This window comes from Perca flavescens, chromosome 19 (assembly GCF_004354835.1).
Source record: "Perca flavescens isolate YP-PL-M2 chromosome 19, PFLA_1.0, whole genome shotgun sequence".
Taxonomy (NCBI): Eukaryota; Metazoa; Chordata; class Actinopteri; order Perciformes; family Percidae; genus Perca; species Perca flavescens.
Window position 1 is genome coordinate 13,438,774 of NC_041349.1, and position 25,091 is coordinate 13,463,864.

Genomic DNA, 25,091 nt, shown 5'->3' on the forward strand with positions numbered 1-25,091 from the left:
ACCAAAGCAACAGTTGTTTGTGATTTGCAGGACTAAAGGTGTCTTGGTTAAGACTGGGCTAAATTTGGTGCAAAAGTAAAAATAGTTTCAGACAGATCTAGGTGTTTAAATAACATATCAGTGAGTCTCTTGTTAAAATTGCTATACCTCTTTTCTCTTTATCTGAAAAGCACCTAAACCATGCCTCTGTGTTTTGTGTTTGTGCAACTAGCCTGTGGGCATGTGTGTCTGTGGTTGGTGGCTTCACTAATGCTTAAAATAAAACTGAATGCAGCTTCACAGGGTAGACAAGATATTTAAAATTCTTTACAAGAAAGGAAAAAGAGATTGCGGGGGAGTCATCAACAACACAGACTGGTCGGGCTGCATACCAGCCTCTTCCTTTCTCTCTCTTTCCTTTTATCTTCTTCTGCATGAGCTCATTCTTATTGGCCTTTTACAAGATTTCTGCCTCTTCCTCTCTGTTTTCATTCCTCCTCGCAACGTCCTTTCTTCAAAAAGGCACTATATGTTGCTCACAGTCTCAGTCTTATTACTGTATCCAGTACAAAGAAACAATCCTTATCATCCTAAAAATGTCTTTGCATAAAATCCACAGATCTAGTGTTGTAGATAGTCCTCAGCAAAATCCAAGTGGTTTTAAGTCCAGTCAAGGTAAAATACATATGAATAATTTTTTTAAATCACCACGGTTCAATGTCTAAATCTCATTCTCAGCCATTCATATGTACAGTACTCTCATGGCACGCTTAAAAAGAAAAGAAAAGTTTATTCCACAAATTTCTTTTGCTTTGGTTTGATCGTTTGACTTTCTTCTGCTACCATTCCACAGTCCTTCCTCACATCTCGGATGCAGAGGATTTGAGTTTTTATCGTCTACATTCTTTGGTCTTGAATCCAAATCCAAGGGGTCCCATTGCTTCCCACAAAAAGGCTGCTGTTGTACGAAATATACTGAGATTCATGTGGTATTTGTGGGTGCAGGGTGGCCTAATTCTATGGGCAAGTCTCATCTGACAGGAAGGTTTTAAATGTTTTTCTGTGGTTAACTTCTTTTTTTTGACATCCAAAAGGCAATTTGCTATTCCCAAGAATCAACAGAAAATTGATATCCTCACATTTATTTTTCGCTTGATTGCACATGTGTCTTTGTACATCTTGCTCTCGGCGGTTAAGTTTGTGCTTAACGGAGAGTAAGGAAGACTTTCTTTTCCCTTTCACTCAAGCGAAGCCTTGAAACCCCAATCCTTCCATCCTTCAGTGTATCCATCCAAGCAAACTTTGAGGATCCAAGATCCAGGCCAACATCCTACAGCTCTGCCTAAATGACAATTTGTTTTCTTTCAATCAACGGATATTCAGATGGCCCCCAACTCATTGTCTCCAGCCCACCCATTTATTCATCTGTTCCTTTCTTTATTCTTCCATCCTTTCCTCTCAGAGGTCCAGGCGGAAGGCGCCAAAGTAGCTGGAGGAGTCGTCCGCGTTGACCATGGTCGGGGACGAGACGGAGACGAAGAGCTCGTCGCCGGCCCTCAGCTCAAACAGTCCTCCCTGGTAGACGGAGTGCAGGGCGTACTCGGCGTCTGGAGCCCAGCACTTTGTCCCCACCCCTTTCAGGAGCTGAGGTGAAAATGAAGGTAGGACAGATATTTACCAGTGTGAATCCATCAACATGACCTAATTATTTCAAGTGGAAAGGGATAATATACCTGTATGGGGCTGGGGTAGGACGTTTTCTTGTAGACGCACTGCACCAGCTGGTGGCTAACGCTGCGCTGGTCTCCGTCACTGGCTGCTGGGGACGGATAACGAAAATACACCTGGGGGCAGGAGAGGGCAGAGTGGGAAAGATGATGAAGATGAAGCTTAATATTAGGATTGTTCCATTTATACCATTAAGGTAGGAATCTTAGACAGCGAGAGGCACTTTGGATCAATCCTTAAACCATTATCTGATTAATTTAGTTGCTAGAAAATTCAAAACATTGACTTTTTTTTTTTCAAAACTGCCAACTTTTGCTGTGGTGTGAAGATTACCAATATGCGGATGCATAGCTTTTCTCTATCTGAGAGAACTATTATAAACTGAATACCTTTGCGTTTATAACTTTTATAAATTGACACCTTGAGCTCTGAGAACTTTCTTTGGAATTTGTCCTGATTTTCCAACCATGTATAGACTAAAGGCTAATTAATTGAGAGTACAGCATCCACTAATGCACGTGTCTTTGGTGGGATAAAACAAATACATTTAAAATGCATTTGAGCAGTATTTCTCTTCCAGTTCTGCCGTAGGTCCACCTTTCCCTTAGATGCAGTCATGTCAAGGTACAAATGCATCACAAAAACTACCATCACTTCAGCAGTCATGTCAAAAAATTAAACTCAATTTGTAGGCAACTAAAATAGTAATCTCCAAAAAACAATATGATTTGTGGTTTGTTTTATTGTCAAAATTCCTGTGTGAAAAGCGAAAGAAGTTTGCACCAAATCAAACAAACAAAACCAAATACTGCAGGGACAGAAAGTACAGTATGCTCACCTGTGAGTACAGGTAGTACCGCCCATCCTGAGGCACTCGGAGTTTCCCATTGGACAGGGTCATGTTGTGCAGGTGAGCTCCAAAGCTCTGATTGGCCCACGTGCGGACCACATGGCGACAGGACTGGTGGAGACCTGGCGTGGGGATCGGGTAGGGAGAGAACCCTGTTGGTGGGGAGGTGGAGAGAGTGGGGAGAAACAAATTAGTAAAAGAGAAGAGGGAAAGATATGCCGGCTGATTCTGAGCCAGCAGGTCTTGGGCTTTCCTTCTGTATTCAACGAGCATCTTTTCCTGTGCTTGCGTGTATCATTTTCTGTCTCCCTACTTTATGCCTTCATCATTCATGTGCATGTTTACATTGAATTGCACATTCAACACCGAAACACCTACAGAACGTAAATCCTGCAGAGAAGTGTTCATTGCGGGAACTCTTATTTAGTCTGTGTGTGTGTGTGTGTGTGTGTGTGTGTGTGTGTGTGTGTGTGTGTGTTTATGCTCTGGTGTGGCTAACACAGTTTCCTTCACATTTGTAAGATAATGTTTCCTTAGAAAAAACATCAAACGTCAACCCCTTTAGTCTCGTGCTGTTGAACTTCCTTATGAGAAATCCAGGCAGAATGTGTGAACCTCACCCTCTCTTCCTTCTTACACACACACACACACACACACACACACACACACACACACACACACACACACACACACACACACAACACCATCCTTGCCCTTTGTCAACTCAATGGAAATAACATCAGACGGCCTTTGCCAGATTGTTAACACCCTTCAGTTCGCACGCCAGTTTCAGATGAAACGATACAGAGGTCTGGATAACACACACACGCATGAAAAACACATTCCAACTTTTCAAATTCCACATTTTACAACACGCATGCGCTCCATTATTCCTATCTGTGACGCTGTACTTATAAATAAATATCTGTTTTACTGCTGAATGCATTGATATACCTCACTGATTCAGCCAGTTCATGAAAGCTATTCTAGGCATGCAGGGAGTGACATTTATTAGAAGAGCTGGTCGAACACAAGTAAACTGAGGCTGTATTCCAAACTGCATACTATTCTAGCAATACATACTAATTTGGCCAAAGTGTAGCATGCCGTATGCAAACAAAAGCAAAATCTACAGTATGCCAAAAATACCTGGATTGTACTAATTCGGAAACAATCTCCGGTATGCATCTGACCTCACCTACGTTTTCCCACAATTCAAAGCGCTGGAACAGTCACAACAACCGGTCATTACTTCTGCTTTCAAAAAATGGAAACTGGCTAATTCTGGCCTATCATACTGCAAAATAAATTGAAACCGTTTCATACTGTTGTACTACCGACGAACACAGTGTTCAGTTACAGCCATAAATAAACACTTCATATTTGAGATTAAGGTGGAATGTCGAATGTCAAAGAATAAGCAATTTTGACAAAATGACTTCAAGTCCTATGTTCTTATGATCCTCAGTCTGCCCTTATATTAACAATTTAAGGTATTTACCCAATTCATTATTAATTATAAGGTATATTTTATCAACCTGTTCCCTAGGGGAAGATAAAGGGATACCGTGCAGTGACCTAAAAAATCCTGAGTTTATGTTAAAGGGAACGTGCATAGACCGAAAGATAAGACAATTTTAAGAACATTTTGTGTTTGAATTAGCAACAGCTGCTCCTCCTATCCACACTCAAAAGTATGCTTTCATGCATCATTGTTTTGAGTCTGATTTTCTCTTTCCTTGTAATTTTTAAAACACATTTTCACATTTCGGCCATTTTTTTGGTTTATCAGTGTACCTTTTAAGTCTCACCCCTGCTCAAACGTAATTTCAGTTTCCTTTCCTTTTAACTCTTCCTTAACCATTTGACCCAAAGTAATCCCAGCCGAACCTCACCTTGAGAGCTGGTGTCTCTGAGGGTCAAGTGAGCAGATGGCCTCTGGGCCACCGAGGTCATGAACTTTGACCCTGAGTTGTTGAACGAGCGAGGCATGGTTCTCGCCTCTGAGGGAGAGAAGAAATGGAAGAATGTCAGATATTGGTGTGTGTGTGTGTGTGTGTGAGACAGAGAGAGAGAGAAAGAGAGAGAGAGAGAGAGTGCTACTCACCTATGAAGGTTTGTTTAGAGATGATGTTCTCTGTCACCTAAAAGAAAGTGTGAAAACATGCTGGTTACCAAAAAAAACATATCAACAGTAACATTGGATTTTTCAGTGAAAATCAAATGGGGTTGAGAAATGTTGACTACATTTTTGTTTGTCCACTTGTATGGGGCTTTATTTAACTTTTGTGTAAGTGAAGTGAATTATTAACTTTGAATTGTTGATGGTTAAATAGCCAATACTGCTTGTGTGTGTGTGTGTGTGTGTGTGTGTGTGTGTGTGTGTGTGTGTGTGTGTGTGTGTGTGTGTGTGTGTGAGCAGACTGAAATGGTTGTTTACATGGTTGTACTGTTTGTGTTAAAAGTTCTGTAATAAAACATCCCCCTCAGACAACTTTAGACCTTTTGATTTGGATAAGAAACAACTCACCATATTAGGTAAAAAAAAAAGTAAATATTAATAGTAAGTAAAAATAATATGCTTATGCATGTGTAATTTGTACAGTATTTCCTCCAATGTTTACTTGGCAACGTCGTAGCTGGGGGTGAAATCATATTGAAATCTATAATTTCTATGTTTTTAGAGGAGACATAATGTTAACGGTAATTTTACCTCGCAGAAGATGGGAATTGCTGGCCTCGATTGGTTAGTTTGTGTAATTTATTAAGTGTTAGTTCAGATTCATAATACACTGACTTTGAATAAGTACCTCATACAACCCCACTTTTTTTTTTTTTCTTGCAGCAGCTTTGAGGAGCTCCTCCTTTTTTGTTATGCATTGCAACGTGGGATAACAGTGTCTGTAAACACCACTCGGTTACTTTAGTGTAGAAGGTGGTATTTTACAATGTATCATATTGTACTCTAAACATGGTTACGGTTCAGTTTGGTTTGAAGTTAGACAGGACACTTTATCTTCCTCTTTCCATCACTCCAGTAATTAATAACTATAAACTTTCCCACTTTTCTGCCCGACGACACACATCTCCTCTCTGTCCTGTCTCTGTTTTATTTCCTCCTTGCTCGGTTTCATCTTGCCCAGATGTAGACACAGCCATCCAGGCCATAGAAATATAGACGTACACAGATGAATTTTCTCACTCTCACACACTCAGTAATTCTCTCATAGTTAGTGCTTTCTGTGCCGACTGTTGCGCCTTGTTTTTGTCTTTCTCACTTTGTAAATCAAGCTTAAGTCGCCCCTTTTTAATATATTTTCACTTATGTCTTTTCTTCTTTTCTAACATCCTGCCTCTCTTTTCTCATTCTTTCATTTTTAACTCTATGGTTTACCATTTGTCACTTCATCCCCCTTCATTCTTTGCGTCCATTCACTTTTTTAGGCAAAAGGTCAGGTTTAATCACCTGTTACTAGTCTAAAGTCCTTTAAGCAAGGCACTGGAACGCCCTGTATTATAAATCTCCCTGATTAATTTGCTGAAATGCCCCAAAAATCCTGAATATGATTAATTTCACCAGTGTTTTTAATGGTCATCCAGCTCTTACTGTGGTGTTATTCTTGGCAGCGGCCTCCTGCATCGAACACTCAACCCAACCTGCAAATTGGACATGATCGCACTGGGGTTTGACGTGTGTGTGTGTGTCTGTGTGAATGCAAGCATGCCACCCCCCCCCCCCCCCCACCCCTCATGTTTACCCTATATACTCTAAGGGGAACCCAATACAGTGTAGTACAGAGCGTGGACCCGGCCATTCTAGCTTGTCTAGCTAGGCGTGTCATGCCTGTCTCTGCCTCACGTTCCCCGAGTACTGAAAGCAGAAAATTACCCACACACACACACACCCACATGCACTTAAAGGGAGAGAGAAAATTGCCAACAGATTTTCAGCCCTCCATGTGGCTGTAGTTGAACAAGAAAAGTAAAAAAACCAAAAAGATGTAGGGGGATTTTTTTCAGACGCTTAGACCCATGGTGAGCTTTCAGGCCTCTGTCAGGGCGACTCCAGAACAGCATGTTTTCAATATACAAGTTCAACATGTCTGCTGTCTTTAATGCTTAAAAGCTCACATGGGAAACTATTGGATGGCTAAAGAGTGAAATCAGCTGTCGAGGCTTCATGCATAATTTATGTTCCACACAGCAGTGGAAGCTTTCTATGGCATCCTGAGAGACTTCTGAGCAGCTGTATGTTTAAAGGTGAATGCTGCCGTCATGCAGAGTTATAGTCCATTTACAGTGTTTTCTTACTCCCTGTTTGCATATGGTCTGTATTTAGAACACGTTGTACGTAGATGGATATTATTATATTTAGAAAGGATTAGAAATCAGCTTGAGATGAATTGCAAAGACACTAAAGTAGAGAAAATTAATTTGAGAAATTATTTCCTGGAGGAGACTTCCATGAAGATGTGAAAAAATCTCAAGCTGAAAAAATAAAATTGAGATAAAACAGAAACTCTCGCTGTACTACAACAAGTCTTAATTTTGCCTGTGATAAATAGGCTGTTAATCAAGAACAAATGGCTGCAAACTGCCTCTGCTGAAGAAAGGAAAAGGGGTCTTGATATCCCAAAAAAATAGACACAATTTATGACCTAAAAGCATGCCTGTAATAAGCTTTATTATTAATATTCTAACATATTCTCAGCAGCACCACAGCACATGAAGTATTTCCAGTGTATGTAGAAACGGTATACTCTTGGGACTCTACAGCTGGTTTAAGTGTGATACATTCGGAACCGACTGGTACTTTTTGACTCCTCGCCTTGTTTGGATGCTGGTTTGTAGTCCGTTTGAGTTGTTGTGGTTGTTGTTTTTTGCGAAATGTGACGCTATTAGTACATTTCCCATTTTCTTACATTCAATGCCTGTCTGCCAGCCAGGCAGCATCTCTCTTGCGGGGCGGTTTGTAATTTTAATGGCCAATATCATATCACTACTGGCTGGTTAGACAGCAACAACCTGTTACCGCGTGTTGGAGTTATTTGATTTGTACACCACTTAAATAGCTCCCTGCAAAAGAGCTGGACTTTCTCTTCTTTCCCTTTCGTGTTTCATCTTTCTTAGAACAGTTTACATTGTGGTTTAATGTGCAGTTGTTTTTATTGTGAAGTTTGGGAGCTGTATGAGTTGGTGACTCTGCTGTTTGTTATTCTTTTTTTTGAAAAATAATAACCCAAACAATAACTACTGCCAACAATTACTCAATAATCCCTGCTATAATCTACAGAGCTCCATTCCTTTTTTTTTTTTTCAACATCTTATGCTAATTTGGCCATTGACCTTTTGATAATTTTTCTGTCCCTCAATCAAGTGGATTCCAATAAATACTGGCTGCCATGTTTGTTCGATTTGAGAGATTTTGTGATTATTCTTTCTCTCTTGGCTGCAGTGAGCACTATGCAGAATTTGGTTGCAACCAAGGAGTAGAAGTTTTAGTAAATCTTCTTTAAAGTCTGCTGTGGCCTTTGTGGAGAAATATTCTGTCAAGTAAGTCAGATATCTCACTCCAAAAGTTATATATCAACCAGTACTGTCCGGAAATGCATACAAATAGTCAACTTCTAGTTAAAGCCACGCCCTTTTTATTACATTCACCTCTTTTTTAAGGATTTCTTTCATTTCAGCACTTCTCATTTAAAGCAACATTTTTAACAATTTTACCTTTATAAAACGGTTTCAAAATCATTTTTGATGCTACTCTGACTTATGTTTATCTAATAGGGAGACACTATGGTCTGTAACCAACCATTGTGTGTGTGTGTGTGTGTGTGTGTGTGTGTGTGTGTGTGTGTGTGTGTGTGTTCTCAATGCTTTACGGCACGGCCAGTGACTGGTGAAACTGGATCATATTTTATGGAGAAAGTGTTTTCTTGTTTTCCCTCTGTTGTCCTCCGGCATGCTCTGCCTCCGCTCTCGTTGATTTACGGAGTTTTCTGATCGACAGAAAGCTTTACTTGTTGCTGAAGTAACGCTAACAGCTAACTGCTAACTGCTAACTGCTGCTAAATACGGACTGAGATGTTATTCCCAGTTTCCTGCCCAGGGACTACAGATGAAAATTAGCTCATAGCTAACTCTGGTACTGCTAAGGAGCTGTGCATTGTCCCTGTCAAATAAATAAATAACGCGAATAAGTGAATTGCACTCTAAAACTGTAGGAGTGAGAGCAGAAAGAAAACCTGCAAAAGGTCACTAGCAGGACCGCATGGCACGCATGCCTGTGGGGCACCGTCGTGACCTCTGACAACATTACTTGGGAGGTTCAAGAAAGGGTTGAAATCAAGGGCAACTGACTTGGTTAAAGGTGCTTCGAAGACGCTTTATCGTTTTTTTGGAATTTGGGCAAATGCCAGAAGGGCTGCCCTCTATGGGCTGCTACTGATAATAACAATAATTTGTCTTTGGTTAATTGTGCCAAGTTATTTCATGCAAACTTTACGAAGGGCTGTTTCTTGATCCCAGTCCGTCACTATTTGCCATACATTGAAATGCTTTGTGATGACCTTCTTCAAAGCAATAAACCTCTGAGCTTGCCACAGGGTTAATCCCAATGTGCTCCCACATGGAGAAAAGGCTTCTGATCCTGCTTTCTGCCACCTGGATGAAAGTCATATTTATGTTTTTTTTTTGCCCTTTACAAGGGGTTTAGTGATTGTGACGTGGCGGTTTTACAGTAAGAGACTACACTCCCGCCCTCTTTAAGAAGGCTGCTTTTCAGTATAGCAGCTTGTAGCCTCGATGTGACAAGCTTCAGAGTTTAAATTCACTGCCAGCGTTGCCTTATGTGGCTGCATGTAGGCATCGACAGCAGGGCACACAGGTCGGTGGCTTATGGTCAGTCTGTAACACAACAAGTCTTTCAAACCTTTCCAGCTGCAATAACACCAACAGCAAATAAACCCTGAACTCTCCTTTCACCCTGTTAAGAACAACCAACAGACAGAAATAGTCTGATTTCATCACGTCATACTTTGTCTGGCCAAAAGCAAAAAAAAAAAAAAAAAAAAGGCATAACTTATAGAAACAGAGGGGAAAATGTACAAACGGAGAGAGATAAAGAGAATGCCAAGCTGGTGTGAGTAAATCCTTTTTGGCAGTTCTTCTCCACTTGCTACATGCCTCCACTCCAAAATACTGATTGCACTCCAGAAATGTATTATTACTTTGATAAAAATGGGAGACTCAAAAGAGACTAATTTATAAAAGTTCAAAGCAGTAGAGGCTGGGATAACCTCCCACAATGCAACTCAAGTGTCTTTCCTCTAGTAAAGACCATGGCTGCGGTCAAATTGTCTTCTTTACTTAGGAAGGACTGAGTGAAATGACCCCAAATTATCTTAGTGGCAGCCATGCTGCTAGATGAGAGCTGGTCTTTCACGAAAGCAAACGGTATCCCGATCTTGCTTATTATTTTCATACAATGATATTAATTGGAATTCATGCGGATAAATACAGGACGGTGATTGTGAGCAACCGTTCTCAATGTGACAACCGTCCTTCACGTCTTTCCTTGACCTCATGACATTTTTTTAAATGAGGTCAAGGAAAAGGGGTTAGAAAAAGTGATGGATGTCATTTCTTTGACTATTCAACTGCTTGGTACTGTAAATGATTTAACCCTTGGACAATTGAAATTAAAGAATCATACATCAAACGTAATTGATGGATCGAGAAACTATTCTTATTATTTTGCCTTTTATGTCCCAGTTCAAACTTTTATAAAGTTCTTACAGGACTGTTGTGACTGCACAAGTTGCAAATGTATGAGTATGTCAGACTGCAGTGCCAAAAATCAGAAGTTGGTGGGAAGAAAGAGAAAACCGGAGAGCACAAGATGATGGACAATTATGGGGAAACGAGACGAAGAGGAATGAGGATAAAAAAAGTTGGGGAAACAGAGGAGAGTCAGAGTGGACAAGTAAGGGAAAAAAGAGAACAGGAGGAGGACTGAAAGAGAGGATTGAGCGAGGAAAAGAGGGACAAGTATGCACATGAAGGAGCGTTTCTTCTGCAGATTAGCAGTAGCTGCAACCCAATACTTTAATATGCTGCTCGACCTGGACTGTGTGTGTGTGTGTGTGTGTGTGTGTGTGTGTGTGTGTGTGTGTGTGTGTGTGTGTGTGTGTGTGTGTGTGTGTGTGTGTGTCATTTTTGAGCTACGGCGACAAACCCTGATCAATGCTAATCTGGTCTAAGAGGCTACTCATTCCTGTGTGTGTTGTCTAGTTTTGGTGTGCATTGAAATGTGACTTTTGGGAAGTGTAGTGCAGAAAAACAGTAGCCGGTTGAGTATGTGTGTACAAAGTTGGAGAAGAAATACCTAGCCTTAGCCTGTCTAATGGCTAATGTTGCTCCTTTTTAAAGCTGGGCCGATAAGTAACTCACACTTGGTAGTGTCTTGGTAGATTGGTGTGTAGATTTGGAGAATAAGGAATGTAGGAATTGTATTAGCTCTGCTGTTCTTCTCTTTAAGGCGGAGTCAAGGAAACAGCTCTGTTTAAGAGTGGTGGGTGATTCAAAGTGCACCTTGCATATTTGGCTTAATTTCAAACACCTCTACTTCAACAACCTGTCTCTTTCCTTTTCTAAAATCTCTCCCCAAGCTAGACTAGTTATTGATGCTTGACAGAGAAAGCCCCATGGAACATTTTACCACAAGGTAATTCTCCCCACACACATCTGCACTGATGTGTCCTACAGTACAAGGCTCCAAAGTAGGGCTGCAACAAATGATGATTTTCACTATGGTTTATTCTCTTGATTAATTTGCCAATGAATTAGGTAATAGTTGAGTCTTTGTCTGACCGACAGTCCAAAGCCCAAAGATATTCCATTCAAAATGACAGAAGAGTGAGAAAAGCAACAAATCTTTCCATTTGAGAAGACGGGTGCAGAAAATGTTTTTTTTTTGTTTTTTTTGCTTAAACAATCAACCAAGTAAAGACATTGTTGTTGATCACTGTTTGAAACAAGACGCAGCTCTTGCGGCGACCAGCAGCAGCGATATGATGATCACTCTTTTACAGATGTTTCATTGAATCCGTTTTAACCTTTTGTATTATTGCATGGTTTGGAAATCTAAATCTGTCCAATATAAATAGACTTGGAAGTCTTTAAAAAATGGCCAGTAAGATTTCAGGTCGGAGTCAGGCGACGCTCTTGGACATTTATAACAAGCAGGTCCTCAGAAGGGCTAGTGCTCTATTGCAGTGTTTCTCAAATGGGAGTATGTGTACCCCTAGGGGTACTTAGGAGGACTGCAGGGGGTACGTGAGATATTTAACAAAATGTTTAATAGTTACAAGGCTGTTGTCCAGAACATTGTTCCTCTTTATGTAGAATTTTTTTTTTTCCTACCAAAAATGTGACATTTGTGTTGCCTTCTTTGGACCTATTCTTGCCTTCCTTCCTTCTACTGTCTTACTTTTTACAAGTTTCTCACTTATTTCTTCTTATGTCACTGTTTTTGAAGTTTTTGATACTATTTTGACCTATTCTTGCATTCCTTCCTTCTTTCTACCATCTTTTTCCAATCTTTTGTACTGTTCCTCTTTATATGCACTTTTTTTTCTACCGAAAATGATTAGCACTGGTCAGGGGGTACTTGGCTTAAAGAAACAATTCAGAAGGGGTACATTATTGAAAAAAGTTTGAGAACCACTGCTCTATTGGACTGCCAGGACCATCCACTCCTGAAGGAGTTTAGGCTTTGGCCCCCAGGATGTTGTTTCAGGGCACCCATTGGGAGAGATTCTTAAGATATGCTTAATAGGAAATAGCACTGTGGTGGCAATACTGGCACTTCCCTTGCACATTTACATTCTTGTACATGTGTACTTGTTATGAATTTCCATTTCCCTGCTCTAGCTCTGTGATATATTGTGTCGACGTGTCAGTGATGTTGTCTTTTTGTGTTCTGTTTTCATGTGAACCCTGTGTGCAAAACAAATTTACCCTAGTGAGACAATTAAGATAACCCTTAACCCTTAAAGCTTTAGTGCGTAACTTGTTGATATTAATGAACGTCCATTACATTCAAGCCGTTGCCAAATGAGTTGCTACAAAGCTAATTAAGACTATCAGCTCCACACAACTCTCTCTGTATTTCTCAGTATGGCTATGTTCAGAAACTGGTGTCGTCTGGTGACTTTTGCACTCAGAAACTCAAGTGAAGATAATGACCCATTCTGAAGAGTCCATAATGTTTTTTTAATTCTCCGTGTCCTCCTTGGCTACTAGCAACTGCGTGGAGGAGGAGGGGTGTCGGCGCGTCCACATGATACAAGCCTTCCGTGATCGTGCACGCGCCGACAGTTTTGTTGTCATTACTTAGAATTCCTCACGGGGGAGACAGAAACTATGCACTATAGCTTTAACTGTTCAGTTTTAGAGGACTACTGTCAATTTAACATGGCACTTTTATAACCGTGTCAAACTCACAATGGACAATTGAAATAAAAAAAGGCCACGAAGGCCACGAGATGTGGCTGAAATCTGGCGAGAATTTTCAGTTAAGAACAAAAAAAAGAAAATGAGTTTAACTCCTCACCATTAATGCTCCATAAAGGCTTGGACTGTGGAAAACGTTGACATTTTCTATCATATTCCATAATGTCAAAGAATATTTGAGGCACCAGTGTGTCAGCGTGGCAGACCTTTTCTTTTGTTTCACTCATTTTAAGCAACTGTATTAGCAATACTACCAGTCACTGTGTGTGATTAGCACGGTCATCTGACTGTGATTTACTCGACCTACTGCAACCAAACAGGAGTCGCTCATTATCGGTTTATTGTTGAGAAACAGCGAGTAAAGGTTTTACAACAGGTAACGCACCAGTGGCCGACTCGATGCCAGTCACTGATAATGGACCTGTTTGCTGTGGGAGTTTCCTGCCAGGCAAATGTTGTGTACTGCTAAGGAAGCAGTTGGCTTCACACACATGCGGAAGAACAGATTGATATCACCCTGTTATGCTTTTTTTCGAGTTGAGTTTGGCTTTGGGTCATTAGCATCTTCCTCTCGCTGTTTTATTGATTTCACCATACAGGATAAAACACAACAAACAGTGCAGTATTGAGTCGGTTCTCACATTTAGCTACCTAATATGTATTTGTTTGTGTTTCATTCTGTATTGTTCTCTTCGGTTCCTCTGCAGGAAGACACAAACTGCAGTCGAGACAAGGAGGCAGTTTCTACATAGCTGACAGTTGCATTAGTTCTATCTCTTTCTCCTCCCTCGCTGTGTCTCTATTCATGTCTGTCGCCCTTAATCTCTTTCACAACACCATTTTTACTCCAAAGGACACCAAGAGCATGAAACTAGGCCAGGGCGGGGTTGTTTTACAGCCTCAGTCTTCTGTTCCTTGGACTCTCTGTGTTTAAAGTTTCGTTTCACACAAGCAAATACTAATAACAATACAAATACCTGTAAGGGTACGACATAATAAAGACAAAGGTGTCTAGAGACATGTCATGCCTTTATGTCAGATATCTTCACCGGTATAGTATAATGCAAACTCTGAGGATAACATATTTCAGTTTTTTGGGGGGGAATATTACTGTTTTATTACTGCATTTAAGTTTTTCTGTTCCAATTTCTTTGTCCCTGAAGTAATAATAATCCAATATATTAAATGGAGAAAAAAAAGGATATTTTGTATATGGATATGTAGAGCAAATTCTGTGAATATACACCTTACATCAAATTAGCACTACAAGATTTGGGCTAAATTGCAAGAATAAATTGTGCTTCATTAGGTTGATAATGCTGCAAATAAGTGGCTGGTGTAATTTAGATATTACCTAGGAATAATAATGCATGATCTCTTTCAAAAAAACATTTCATGTCCCAATCTCATCATGTAAACAACTGAAGTCAGTGTCAGTCAGAAGTCAGTGCTGGTTTTTGCATCTGTCCAATTCTGTTCCCAGACATGGTTACATAAAAAACATTTATGATTTTAATGTGATATGGCATAAAGACAAGAGCATACTCGATGGTTGCCTCAGCAGTACTCATGCGTGCATGTAAACACATTTCCTCAAGTCTCCAATCTCAATCTCTTTTATTGTTTCGGGAAGGACTTTGACCGTGTCGGTTTGTGCTGACACCACAAGGCGGAGAGCCGTTACAGGAATAATTTGTTATAGGCCTAAAAGTCAGGAATAATGTAATACCTACTGCACCTGAAAAAGTTTACAAGCTTTGCATTTGCATCACAGATTACCTGGTAAACCTGTCGACACGAGTGGCATCATCACAGCTTCAGAGGAGAACTGGCTTTGTGCAAAGTAATGGTAAACATCAGCCTACTGTAAGAGCTTGTTTTTGTATGTATGAACAAGGTGCAAGCTCAGATGTGTCATGTAACGTGTGACATAAGGCTATAGGCTCTCCTAAAAAATATGAACTAGTTAGCAAAGCTGATAGTGATATGGTGTTTTAGAAGAGCATAACAACTTTGCTGCTAAAGAAAAATCAACATGATAGTTTGTGTCCAGACTGTATTAAGCCCTATTCGCCGGAACAAGTATTACCTGTAGGCCTCCTATTAAATTGTAATAATTGCAGAGGTCATCTGTGATCCTAATCCTGTGTGAATCTACCATGTTTGTCGAGTAAAAATTCCACCGCAAACGACCACCATATTTTGCCAAACACAGAGGTCTTTGATATTTGTCCCGTGTGAATCAGCATCTCTCTAATTTTGGGCTGCGTTGGCAATTAAAGTTTTGACAGAGCTGGGGGATAATGTCAGTAAATTTGATTAAAATACAGACTTTGGTTATCCCACGTGAATGCGCTGCACAAAACACAGACGTGGGGGGGTAATTTCTAAATCCCATGCGTTCCCCTGGTAATACTAGTCCTGTGGGAATATGGCTTTAGTCAGGGTGGAAACAGAAAGGGATCAATTACATATCAGTTGTTCTTTTTAAAAGATTTTTTTTTTTTTTAAATCTCCATTTAAGCTACCCTACCTCCAGGTGTGGCATGGAATTTGAAGTTTAGTTTTTTCACATCTTTGCTTTTATTTTGTTTGTCGTCGGATAAGTATTTTTATGTAGAAATTGTATTTTTAAGGCATTATTTTAATACATATTAGGTTATTTTGCATGATGATGAAGAGTGTTTTTGCAGTCTAGTTTTGATTTTTTTTTTTTTTTTTTGCAGCTTAACTCTGGCAAATGTACAAGATGAAAATGGTCCAACTCAATAAAAAAAACACTGATTCATTTGCAGTATATCTCATAAACATGTCATAACTTTTTGTATTATCTTATGACTCCACCCATCTGCTTCATCTGACAGGGCGAAACAAACGCTACGATTCAGTTCGGCCCAGAGTTGCCTGTCTGTGGTTTACACTAAGTCATCTCTAAAGCCCACAGCTTCCTTTGAATATACTGTAAAAACAATAAATATATATATATATATATACATATTTTAAATATAAACAAGTCTCTCTAAAGCCTGCAAGGTGGTGAGCCTCAAATGCTTATTGTTTGGACTGTCAAAACAAGCCCATTTGTCAAAGTGCACAGCTTGGTTTCAGCATTTGTGCTTACAGTGTGATGACTTCATACTGTAGCAGTTGTGTATTTATTCCTTTATTTCAGTCAGTGTTTATGTTAATACTGACAGCAGAGGCAGTGTGTAGTCCAGGAAGTCAGGAAAGGGCTATAAATAAAAAGAGATAAAAGGCTGAGACAGTGTGGTCAAGAGATTATACTAGACATGAACACAACAATTTAAGGATTCACACAAGCACATCATGCGGCCGGGGGTTTACAGTCTGTAGGGACTTTATTTCCCCCAGAAGAGAACTCAGTAAAATCCTAATCAACAAAAACATCCTTGATTGTGGTAATGGAACCATGACTTCACCAGACGCATTAAAAATGTCACATTTTCAAGGTTGTAAAAAAGGCTTGTTATAACAAAGACAATGTGGAGCCTGTTTACCCCAATAGACCTACTGTTGAGTTGTTGTTTTTTTAACTGAAGCTACAAGCCAAAATGCCAAATGTAGCAGTATAACAATATTTGGCCTGTAAATGCCCCATGTAAAAACTCCCTGTTTTAACTGAGAAAATACACAAAAGTAAAGATGCAGTGGAAAAAACGCTACAAAATAGGGTCATATAACCATTGATGAAATATTAGACAGCAGCAGTGGATTTTTTAAAGCATTTCTAAGTCATCAAAACTAAGTTCAGGTCTGCCAGAGGAGTTTAACTAAAAGTCAATGGTGCTGCTAAAAAGCTGTTAGCAGAGGGTGTCACAATCTGCTGATGTTATTGGTATTGCACACGTGTATGGTCACGTTTCATCAGGAATAATAACATTCTTGTCTTCTTTTCCCTCACTCTGGTTGTTGTTGTTTCACCCCCCCCCACCCACCCTCACTCTCTCTCTCTCCCCCTAACCATGCACTCTCCTCTTAAAGTGCTCATATTATGCTTTTTGACTTTTCCCCTTTCCTTTATTGTGTTCCATATCTTTTTGTGCATGTTACAGGTTTACAAAGTGAAAAAGCCCAAAGCCCACCCCAAAGGCCAACAGAAAACACTGTTTACAAACCAATCCAAACTGCTCTATTGTAGTCCAGCCTTTACTTCTGTGACGAACGTGCGTCACTTTGTAACACAAGTTATAATGCTCGCCTAGCTACTAGCGTGGCACGCCCTCATACTCTGCAACTGACAAGCTAGCAGTACTTACTGCGCATGTGCAACTCCCAACAAAGATGGAACAGAAGTGAGATGCCTCACTCTGTAGCTAAAACCATGAAAATTAAACCACATAAACCCATTCTGGTACAACCTCTAAATACAATTCTGAACTTGAAAATGAGCACTTTAAGCTCTTACTTTTTGGCTCCCTCAGCTGTCTTTTCAGCATTTGTTTTCCAACTATTCTTCATCTTGGATGTTTTTCTATTTTAGTGAAAATATCATAAATATCCAGGACACAACAACTTCTCAAGGATTTGAGGGGAACATGTGAGAATCAAAAGGAGGCGAAAAATGCAGTGATGCAGAAGATAAAGCGAAGGAATAGTACATAATGGCAGATTTCACGAAATTTCATGAAACAAGGATAATAGCCCAAGAGACACATGTGACTAGTGGATGGTCTTTTTATATAACACAGTAATGAAAAATCTGATTTTCTTTGGCTGGGTCCAACTCCCAACTTCCTAAATAGTTTTGAAATGTGTAACTTCTTTATGAATATCAGTTTGAAAGTTAATTGAAATTTGAGATGATATGGTCAGCCTACAAACCGAGTTCTGAGAAGGTGAAAACCCCTTTCTCAGAAGCCTTAAAATCAACAGTTCATTCAAGGCAAAGTGTTATCTACTTTTTTTTTAGGGCTTTATTTTGCCTTTATGATAGCTTGAGAATGACTGGAAAGGGGGGAAGAGAGGGGACACTCAAGCAGGCAGGTGAACTACAGGTTGCCCCGAAGGGTTATCAATGTGTAATAATGACGACAAGCTTTCAAATGTTTTGCAGTACGAGAGTAAGTAGGGGACGGTAAGTGTGAAAGCCAACACGACAACTCGAGAGAACATCAGCAATATCACTACAAGCTAACTGCCAGCGTCTGGCTTCTGCTGGTACATTTCCATCTCACCAGTACTTGCAAAAGTGTTGATGTGGAGAAGTAACACTGTGCTTTTTACTGTAGGAGTTAAAGCTGCACAGGTGCTGTAGGAATGCTGGCTGTGAGCTTTATTATATGAGTTTCGAAATGCCCTGGGAATGTGCCGAGTCTATAGATAAGACTTGAAACAGGCGAGTAAGTTGATCATCTGATGGGAGCTTTCTGCTTCGTGGAAATTCCCCAAAGATTATATGAGTCTGGCATTTAATACATGTATCGTGAGAGCACTGAAGCGTCTTGTCTTTTGTATTAACAAACAGCTGATGCTAAAGAAGCTACAGAAAGTATCATGGTGAAGGAGTTGAAGATGGAGGGAGGTTTTTTTTTGTAGGGTGGGGGGGGGGGGGTCGCTGGACAGGAACTCTGCCTGAGGGATGAATGAGGAGAGGGAGGGTGGTCGACGCCAGACACAGCGGTCTTTTGTGTTTGTGTATCAGCTGGAAATCACTAACAACACTACAGCCCTCCACCCCTCCCTGTATGTGTGTGTGTATGTGTGTTTATACACAGCATGGCAATGACTGACATTTGCCTTTCAATAGCCAACTGTAGAGCAGAACAAGATAAGGAATTGCTGCTCAAAGGCCGACTTGTTTCTTTGGCATTTGTTGTTAACTCTAGAAAACCATGTAGCTATGGTTACGTCCTTGGGCCTTGCATCTCTTCATCATGACCTGAACGTTTTGTGACTCTGTCCTCACAGGAGACCCATGCATACATTATTTTCTCTCTTTTACATCCTACTAAAACCATAAACTTGACTGTGTGCTAGCCTTAACCAAAACAATACACACCACTTTCCTAAGTGATAAGTCTGGTGATATTCTATATTTTTCTTATCATCAACAAATCCAATGCAAACACCAAAGCTAACATGAACTTATCCTACTAAGCCTCATTTCTCCTTTTCCTCGGTGTGTTCGCCCCTGTTCAAAAACTATTAAAGGCAATAGATGACATGTTCTTAGATTATGATGAACATATAGTCAGTCCCACATATATCTTGCAGATACTCTTTAGTGCACCAAATATGTAATAATCCAAGTCTTAAAATAGTCCCCAACAAATGCACAAGAGATGGACATATCACATTTTTTATTTTTATTTTTGATCTTTTCATTTGATTTGTTGACAAAAACAAAAATATAGAAGAACGGCAGCCTATTATGTGATTTGATGCTATAAAAACAGGGTGAAATGTCATGATTGACAGCTGTGATTGACTTAGAATTGGTCGAGTGGATGTATAGGTGGGACTTTGATAACTTGGTTCCACCGCCCGATCACTACTACACAGATTTTGGCTCCAAAATTAGCATGGCGGTGGCTGTATCCAAGATATTTTGGCTTCCCTTTTGTACAGTAGGAGGAAGTGGAGACGTGTTGACTTATCTTTTTTTTACAGTCTATGGTCAAGACATCACTGTTTTGTGGACAGTGGGTGCTGGTGTTTGGACATACGTCACATGCAGCCTGTGTGTGTTGCTGAAGGGAGACACCATTATCTCTATGTGTTACACACAACTCAAACTAGTGTAAGTATTTTGAGAAAACATCGGATCATCTGCCACCCATTCATCAATAAAGGCTACTGTAGTAATATGCATTGGCAATTGTTGATTGATTTTAAAAGACGACTTACTGAAGCTAACTCTTAACTCATGGGCTCGTCGATTCCATTGTTGGGAATCTTATTTAAAGGATAATTTCAGTACTACCATTTACTTTTTATGTGTAGATAATTCTTTGAGTGGTTCCTCGCTAAAAGAACCATTTTAGCAGTGATGTGTAAAACATAAAGGTCTTCTAAATGACAAAAAAGAGACAAGGAGAGGGAGTGATGAAAGGAACAGAAAATTGATTGAACAGACCATTGGATATCAAAATGCCTCCCTTCATTACAGAGCTCAGAGTGCATAATTCTTCTTTAAAGCCTGCTGCGTGCCCTGTCCACACCCTGACCAGTGATGTCAAAACAGCTGTTTTGCATCAGCAGTCAAAAGCCAAATATTTGCTGTAACATCACTGTTTCTACACTGAGCAGATTTAGAGATATGGCACCCACACAACATCTGTGTGAAACAAAGAGAGGCCAAGTGACCTTTTTATTTGAAATAACCGAGCATGATGGGTCAACAGTCAAAAGGTTGAATAAAACAGCTTCTTCTTCTTCTTCTTCATCTTTTATTTTTATGATTATTATAGGTTTTAAAATCATGCAAGAAAAAAAAGGAATGTGTTCTCAGATACGTAGAATTTTACTTTTTAGGAGCTTTCAACCCTATCGCATCTGTTGGACATGTGAGCTGTTGTGTTTTCATCCATAGCACTTTTAGGGCTTCAATTCCTAAACATTAAGCATCAAAGTTCATTCTTGACTTTGAAAAGAGTATTTGATGCTGATAAAGAAAGTGTGATACGGTTGAAAGCTCTGGAAAACGCTAGTAAGTGGAGCTTGAGTTGGGATTGTTTATCAAACTACTATTTTCAAGGTCTACTCAGCTTACATGTCTACACATCCAACTTCATGACAACCGTGGGACCTATGTCTGCTGATAAAGACTGGTCGATACAGTTGAAAGCTCTGGAGAAGGCTAGCAAGTTTTCTCCACAGCAGCTTGTAAGTGTCCATGAGGATAACCTGGACGCAGAGCTGGTGGCAAATGCACAATATTTGCCACCAGACCGACAGATATCTCTGCCAAAAAAACAAAACAAAAAAAAAAGTCCTTTCAGTCAGACAAATATGCATGCAGCCATTATTTACCACGCTGATCTGTAAGTAAGAGACACACCGCTGCTGAGACCCAGGAGAGAAGATTCGATCGGTCCATAATATGAATTCCTGCGGTGGACGTGTCAACCCTGACCCTGTCTCAGAGCGTTATCTGTCACTGCAGCTGGAAGCTGGAAGCTGAGAGCTGATGTATTGGCGACTTGTCTCAGCAGGCACAGACGTTGCGGTGCCGTCTCTAAAACTGAGGGTAGCAGGGTAGAAGAAGGAAAGTTACTCCGGTCTTCACAGGAGCTGAACGCTTAAGACTTGAATACCTGAGCTTAGGCTCACGCATGCCATCCTAAATCCTCTGCTGCTATCCCATTTCCCTTCCTCTCCCCTGGTTTTCCAGCCTTCCTTGTAGCTTTGCTTTGTCTCACGTGATGTCTACCGCATTCACTTAACTATACTTTCAATTATTGCTGACTATTTTACAAAGCATATAATGCATTTCCACCTTATAGGAAGTCATGAGTGCAGCATGATGTAATTGCAAAGACTGGAAATCAAACATATTTACATTGTTTTCATGCAAAGGCCTTGCAAAGGACATTTTGTCAAATTGCTATTTTTGGAGTTAAGTTAATCGACTATACTTCAGTGTCTGTAAGTAGATTTTTATACATTCATCAAATGGTCTGATACTAATGGCTTCCTGAAGGGGAACAAAATCATTATAAGTGCTTATATGGTTTGGAAAACACACAAATGCAAGTTAAAGTATATCTGCTGTGTAGTTGTGATTTATGAATAATAAGCTAAAACATTCTAAATCATTTGGACCTGTCGAGTTTTAACTCAGCCACCACAATGTTTTTCTTTCCCTTCTTCTTCTCCAGTGTTGTATAATTAAAACCTCATTGTGATATTTTTTCATCTCTTCTTTCTTCTCCTGCACCACATTTCATTTTCCACTTCCCGTCTTTTCCTCCACATCTCTCATCTCTTCTTTTTTTTTATTTGTTCCTGTCCAGCTGGGCTTCTTTCCTTCTCTCTTCTTCCCTCCTTTTTTCTTTTGTACACTGTTTCCATTATTCCTCCCTTCTGTTTGGCTTAGTTCTGTGACGTCTTTCAGTACACTCCCGTCAATCTCTCAAGTCTACATCTTCATCACCATCCTCATCATCTCATGCCAACACCACTATCTTCATCCTTTTTCTCCATCCCCCCTCTCACACACATTTGTCACATCATTATCTTCATCACTCACTCACTGATCCCATTAAGTACAGTTTGTGTGCATCTATCCACAGAGGAATCTACATGCAGAGCCAACATATTTCTAATCATTTCCAGGAGAAAGACTACAGCCCAAACTGAACTAATGCCCCTCTTTTTCTTCTTCTACCTTTAGTTTTCCATTCTTTTCACTTCCCTTCACTCTCGCGATTGTCATTCTCTTTTTTAATATATAACTGTCATGCATCCAAACCACATAGTTTACATTAATCAGCGAACCAAATGCAAGCATCTGTTTTGGACTTGATGTACGGATGGACCAGAGCTTAAAGGCACTGAGAGTTTCTGTGATTGAATTCTCAAACTTATTCCTGAAGGGTTAGATAGGTTTATTGCATCTATGTGGGTATTTAAACTTTATTTTTCACTTTGGACCAGTGATAAATCCATTCCTCATGTCATTTGCTTTTTTTCTTCTTTCAACATGAACGGATACGCTTCACTGTGTCCAGCACTAAGAGCGTAGCATTTCCATCCAAGTACTATAAGGCAAAAATATTTCTCCACTTGTTGGGAGAACAAAACGGAATCAAATGGCTTTACGTAGCTGATTTGAAAGAAGGAACCGTGTTCAGCACCTGTTAGCTGCAACAGCTGGGATGCCATACAGACACCAACACGCTGCAGCAACACGCCCTTACATGTGGCTTTGGTCTATAGACTTGGCCTATATTTGTCCTCAGGAATGTTGCTTCTGTCATCCTAGTGACCCTCTGACCTACGTTCTGGGATTTTCAAACATCACTGATTGATTATCTGTGAGAGACACGGATGGTGTGAGCTAGTACATGAGAGCTGGGGGCTAGGAGATCGTTAGCTTAGCTTAGGATAAAATACTGAAAGCAGAGAGAAACAGTTGTTGAACTAAAAAAGACAAATTTTTTTTATATGATAATTTAAATGAATGCATCTGAAGACTTTTCATGGACCCCCTGGCAGGGTGCCATGGACACCAATCACTGGACTAACCAAATGAGATATTACATGTGAGTGAGTTTTAGAGGTGCTGGTAGATCTTTTGTTCCTTTGGACAAAGTCAGGCTAGCTGTGTGTAATTCAAACTGTATAATTGCTATCATGCGTAAAATGTAAAAAATAAAATGAACTATATAGATATATATTGGTGCCACAGTTTAAAATCTGGATCTCCAGTATTTTCACTGAAGCATTTTATAAGGAAAGAGATGGCGCCTAGTTGGTCTGCCAGCTCGATCTAACCACCATTTTGGCTTTTTGACTCCACTATTCCTTTTTTTAAAAACCTCCTGAAAATCTCAAGATGATGAAGAACACAGCATAGTGTTGTACAAAATCAGCTTAAAGGACTCAATAAAAGTGGCTCTTTGACAGCTGACAGCGCAAAAACAATGTTGTTGATGCTCAACTGGATCCGAAAGGGGTTTGAATGCCTTGCTCAAGGGTAGTTTGCCCTTTTCCCTTCTCTTTTTCAAGCAGCATCAGTTGGAAAAAGAAAAAGAAAACATCCAAAGTGCTGACATGGAAATGAATGGGATTTGGAATACCTTGACAATACCGCATATGCGAATGTTTGGATAAAAAGTAATTGGATGTAAATTTGTTTGGATGTGTGTCACCAGCGATTTACACTGGAAAAAAACTAGACATTCCTGTTCCCGTCCACTGCGGACCACAAGGGCATGCAGCAGCACTCTCTGATCGTATCATACAAGTAGAGCAAAGAAAGAGAGGAGGGTGAAGAGGTGAGAGGTAAAGAGGAAAAAAGATTGGGAGAGAAATTAAGCCAGAAAGAGAGAGAGACTTAAAGAGAAAGGGCAAGAGAGGCTTAAACACTGACAGACAGTGGTTTGTGTGTGTGTGTGGTGGGGGGTTGTTGGTGTAGGAAATGAGGGGGCTGAAGATATTGTGCTGTAAGCGTCCAGACATTCAGACTAAGCGGGAAACGTCCTCTTGGCTGCAAGAAGATGACTTATATTTGTTACCTTAATATGGCTCAATCTGTTACTGCATGAGTGTATGGGTAATAGTAATGTGACTGACTTGTGTTTATGTTTTGTGTGTGTGTGTGTATGTGTGTGCGTGTGTGTGAGCATTTCTTTATCTATGTGACACCCAAGTTTAGAACTTAGAGCCCAGAGGAAACCATATATACAAGAGCTACTGATGAGGCAAAGCTTATAACAGAATAAATGTAAGGCTAGATGTATAGTTTCTGAAAATGTGCTTATTTAGCATATGACTATAACACAACCTAAACTACATCAGTTCAGACATGGCTCAAAAAAGCTTTGGTCTAATCCTTCCTCTAACTTGCCAGCGGGCAGGTGGGTTTAAAGTATTGGGTACCAGCACCAGGTAACACATTTATCTAATTGAAAACCAAAAGAGAGCGAATCCAGTTGAGTAAAGCCGGGCCATGCAGTGGAAAATGCGCCATTTAACATGACTGATGACTCAACCACCTGAGCTACAGCTTTCGCAACACAATTAATTAGCCTAACGTTTGCGAACAAAACTATCATTTTAGACCAGCGGTTTGTTAGTTGTAGGGTTGTAGCGAAGGGAGAGACATGAGGCAAGGATACTGCATGAGGTGAAAGGGACAGGTGCATGCTGGTGTTGAAAAGACAGGAAGTCAGTCATTGTAGTTTTGCTCGCTGATTTTGGAGCAGTTGGAGCTGCAGCAGTGGCTGTGACACACAGCTCATGGACGCAATTAAGGTACTTGAAAACCCTTGGTGCCTCAAATTTGCGGCCAAATTCATTCTCCGTCTTTGAGACATAACTCAGCCAAATCTGA

At 40.1% G+C, this 25,091-nt stretch overlaps 1 protein-coding gene across 1 annotated transcript in view; it reads right to left on the reverse strand.

Annotated features, from left to right (window-relative positions):
- Positions 1 to 250: 250 nt before the first annotated feature.
- The window catches only part of tnfsf10l (TNF superfamily member 10, like), a 56,215-nt gene continuing 31,374 nt past the window's right edge, over positions 251 to 25,091 (reverse strand). Inside the window, exons 3-7 of the mRNA XM_028564357.1 lie at positions 4,665 to 4,701; positions 4,453 to 4,560; positions 2,546 to 2,709; positions 1,713 to 1,823; positions 251 to 1,623 (exon numbers count right to left, since the gene is read on the reverse strand). Coding sequence (XP_028420158.1) covers positions 1,438 to 1,623; positions 1,713 to 1,823; positions 2,546 to 2,709; positions 4,453 to 4,560; positions 4,665 to 4,701 — 606 coding nt within the window. The 3' untranslated portion in view covers positions 251 to 1,437. The remainder of the gene's footprint in view (positions 1,624 to 1,712; positions 1,824 to 2,545; positions 2,710 to 4,452; positions 4,561 to 4,664; positions 4,702 to 25,091) is intronic.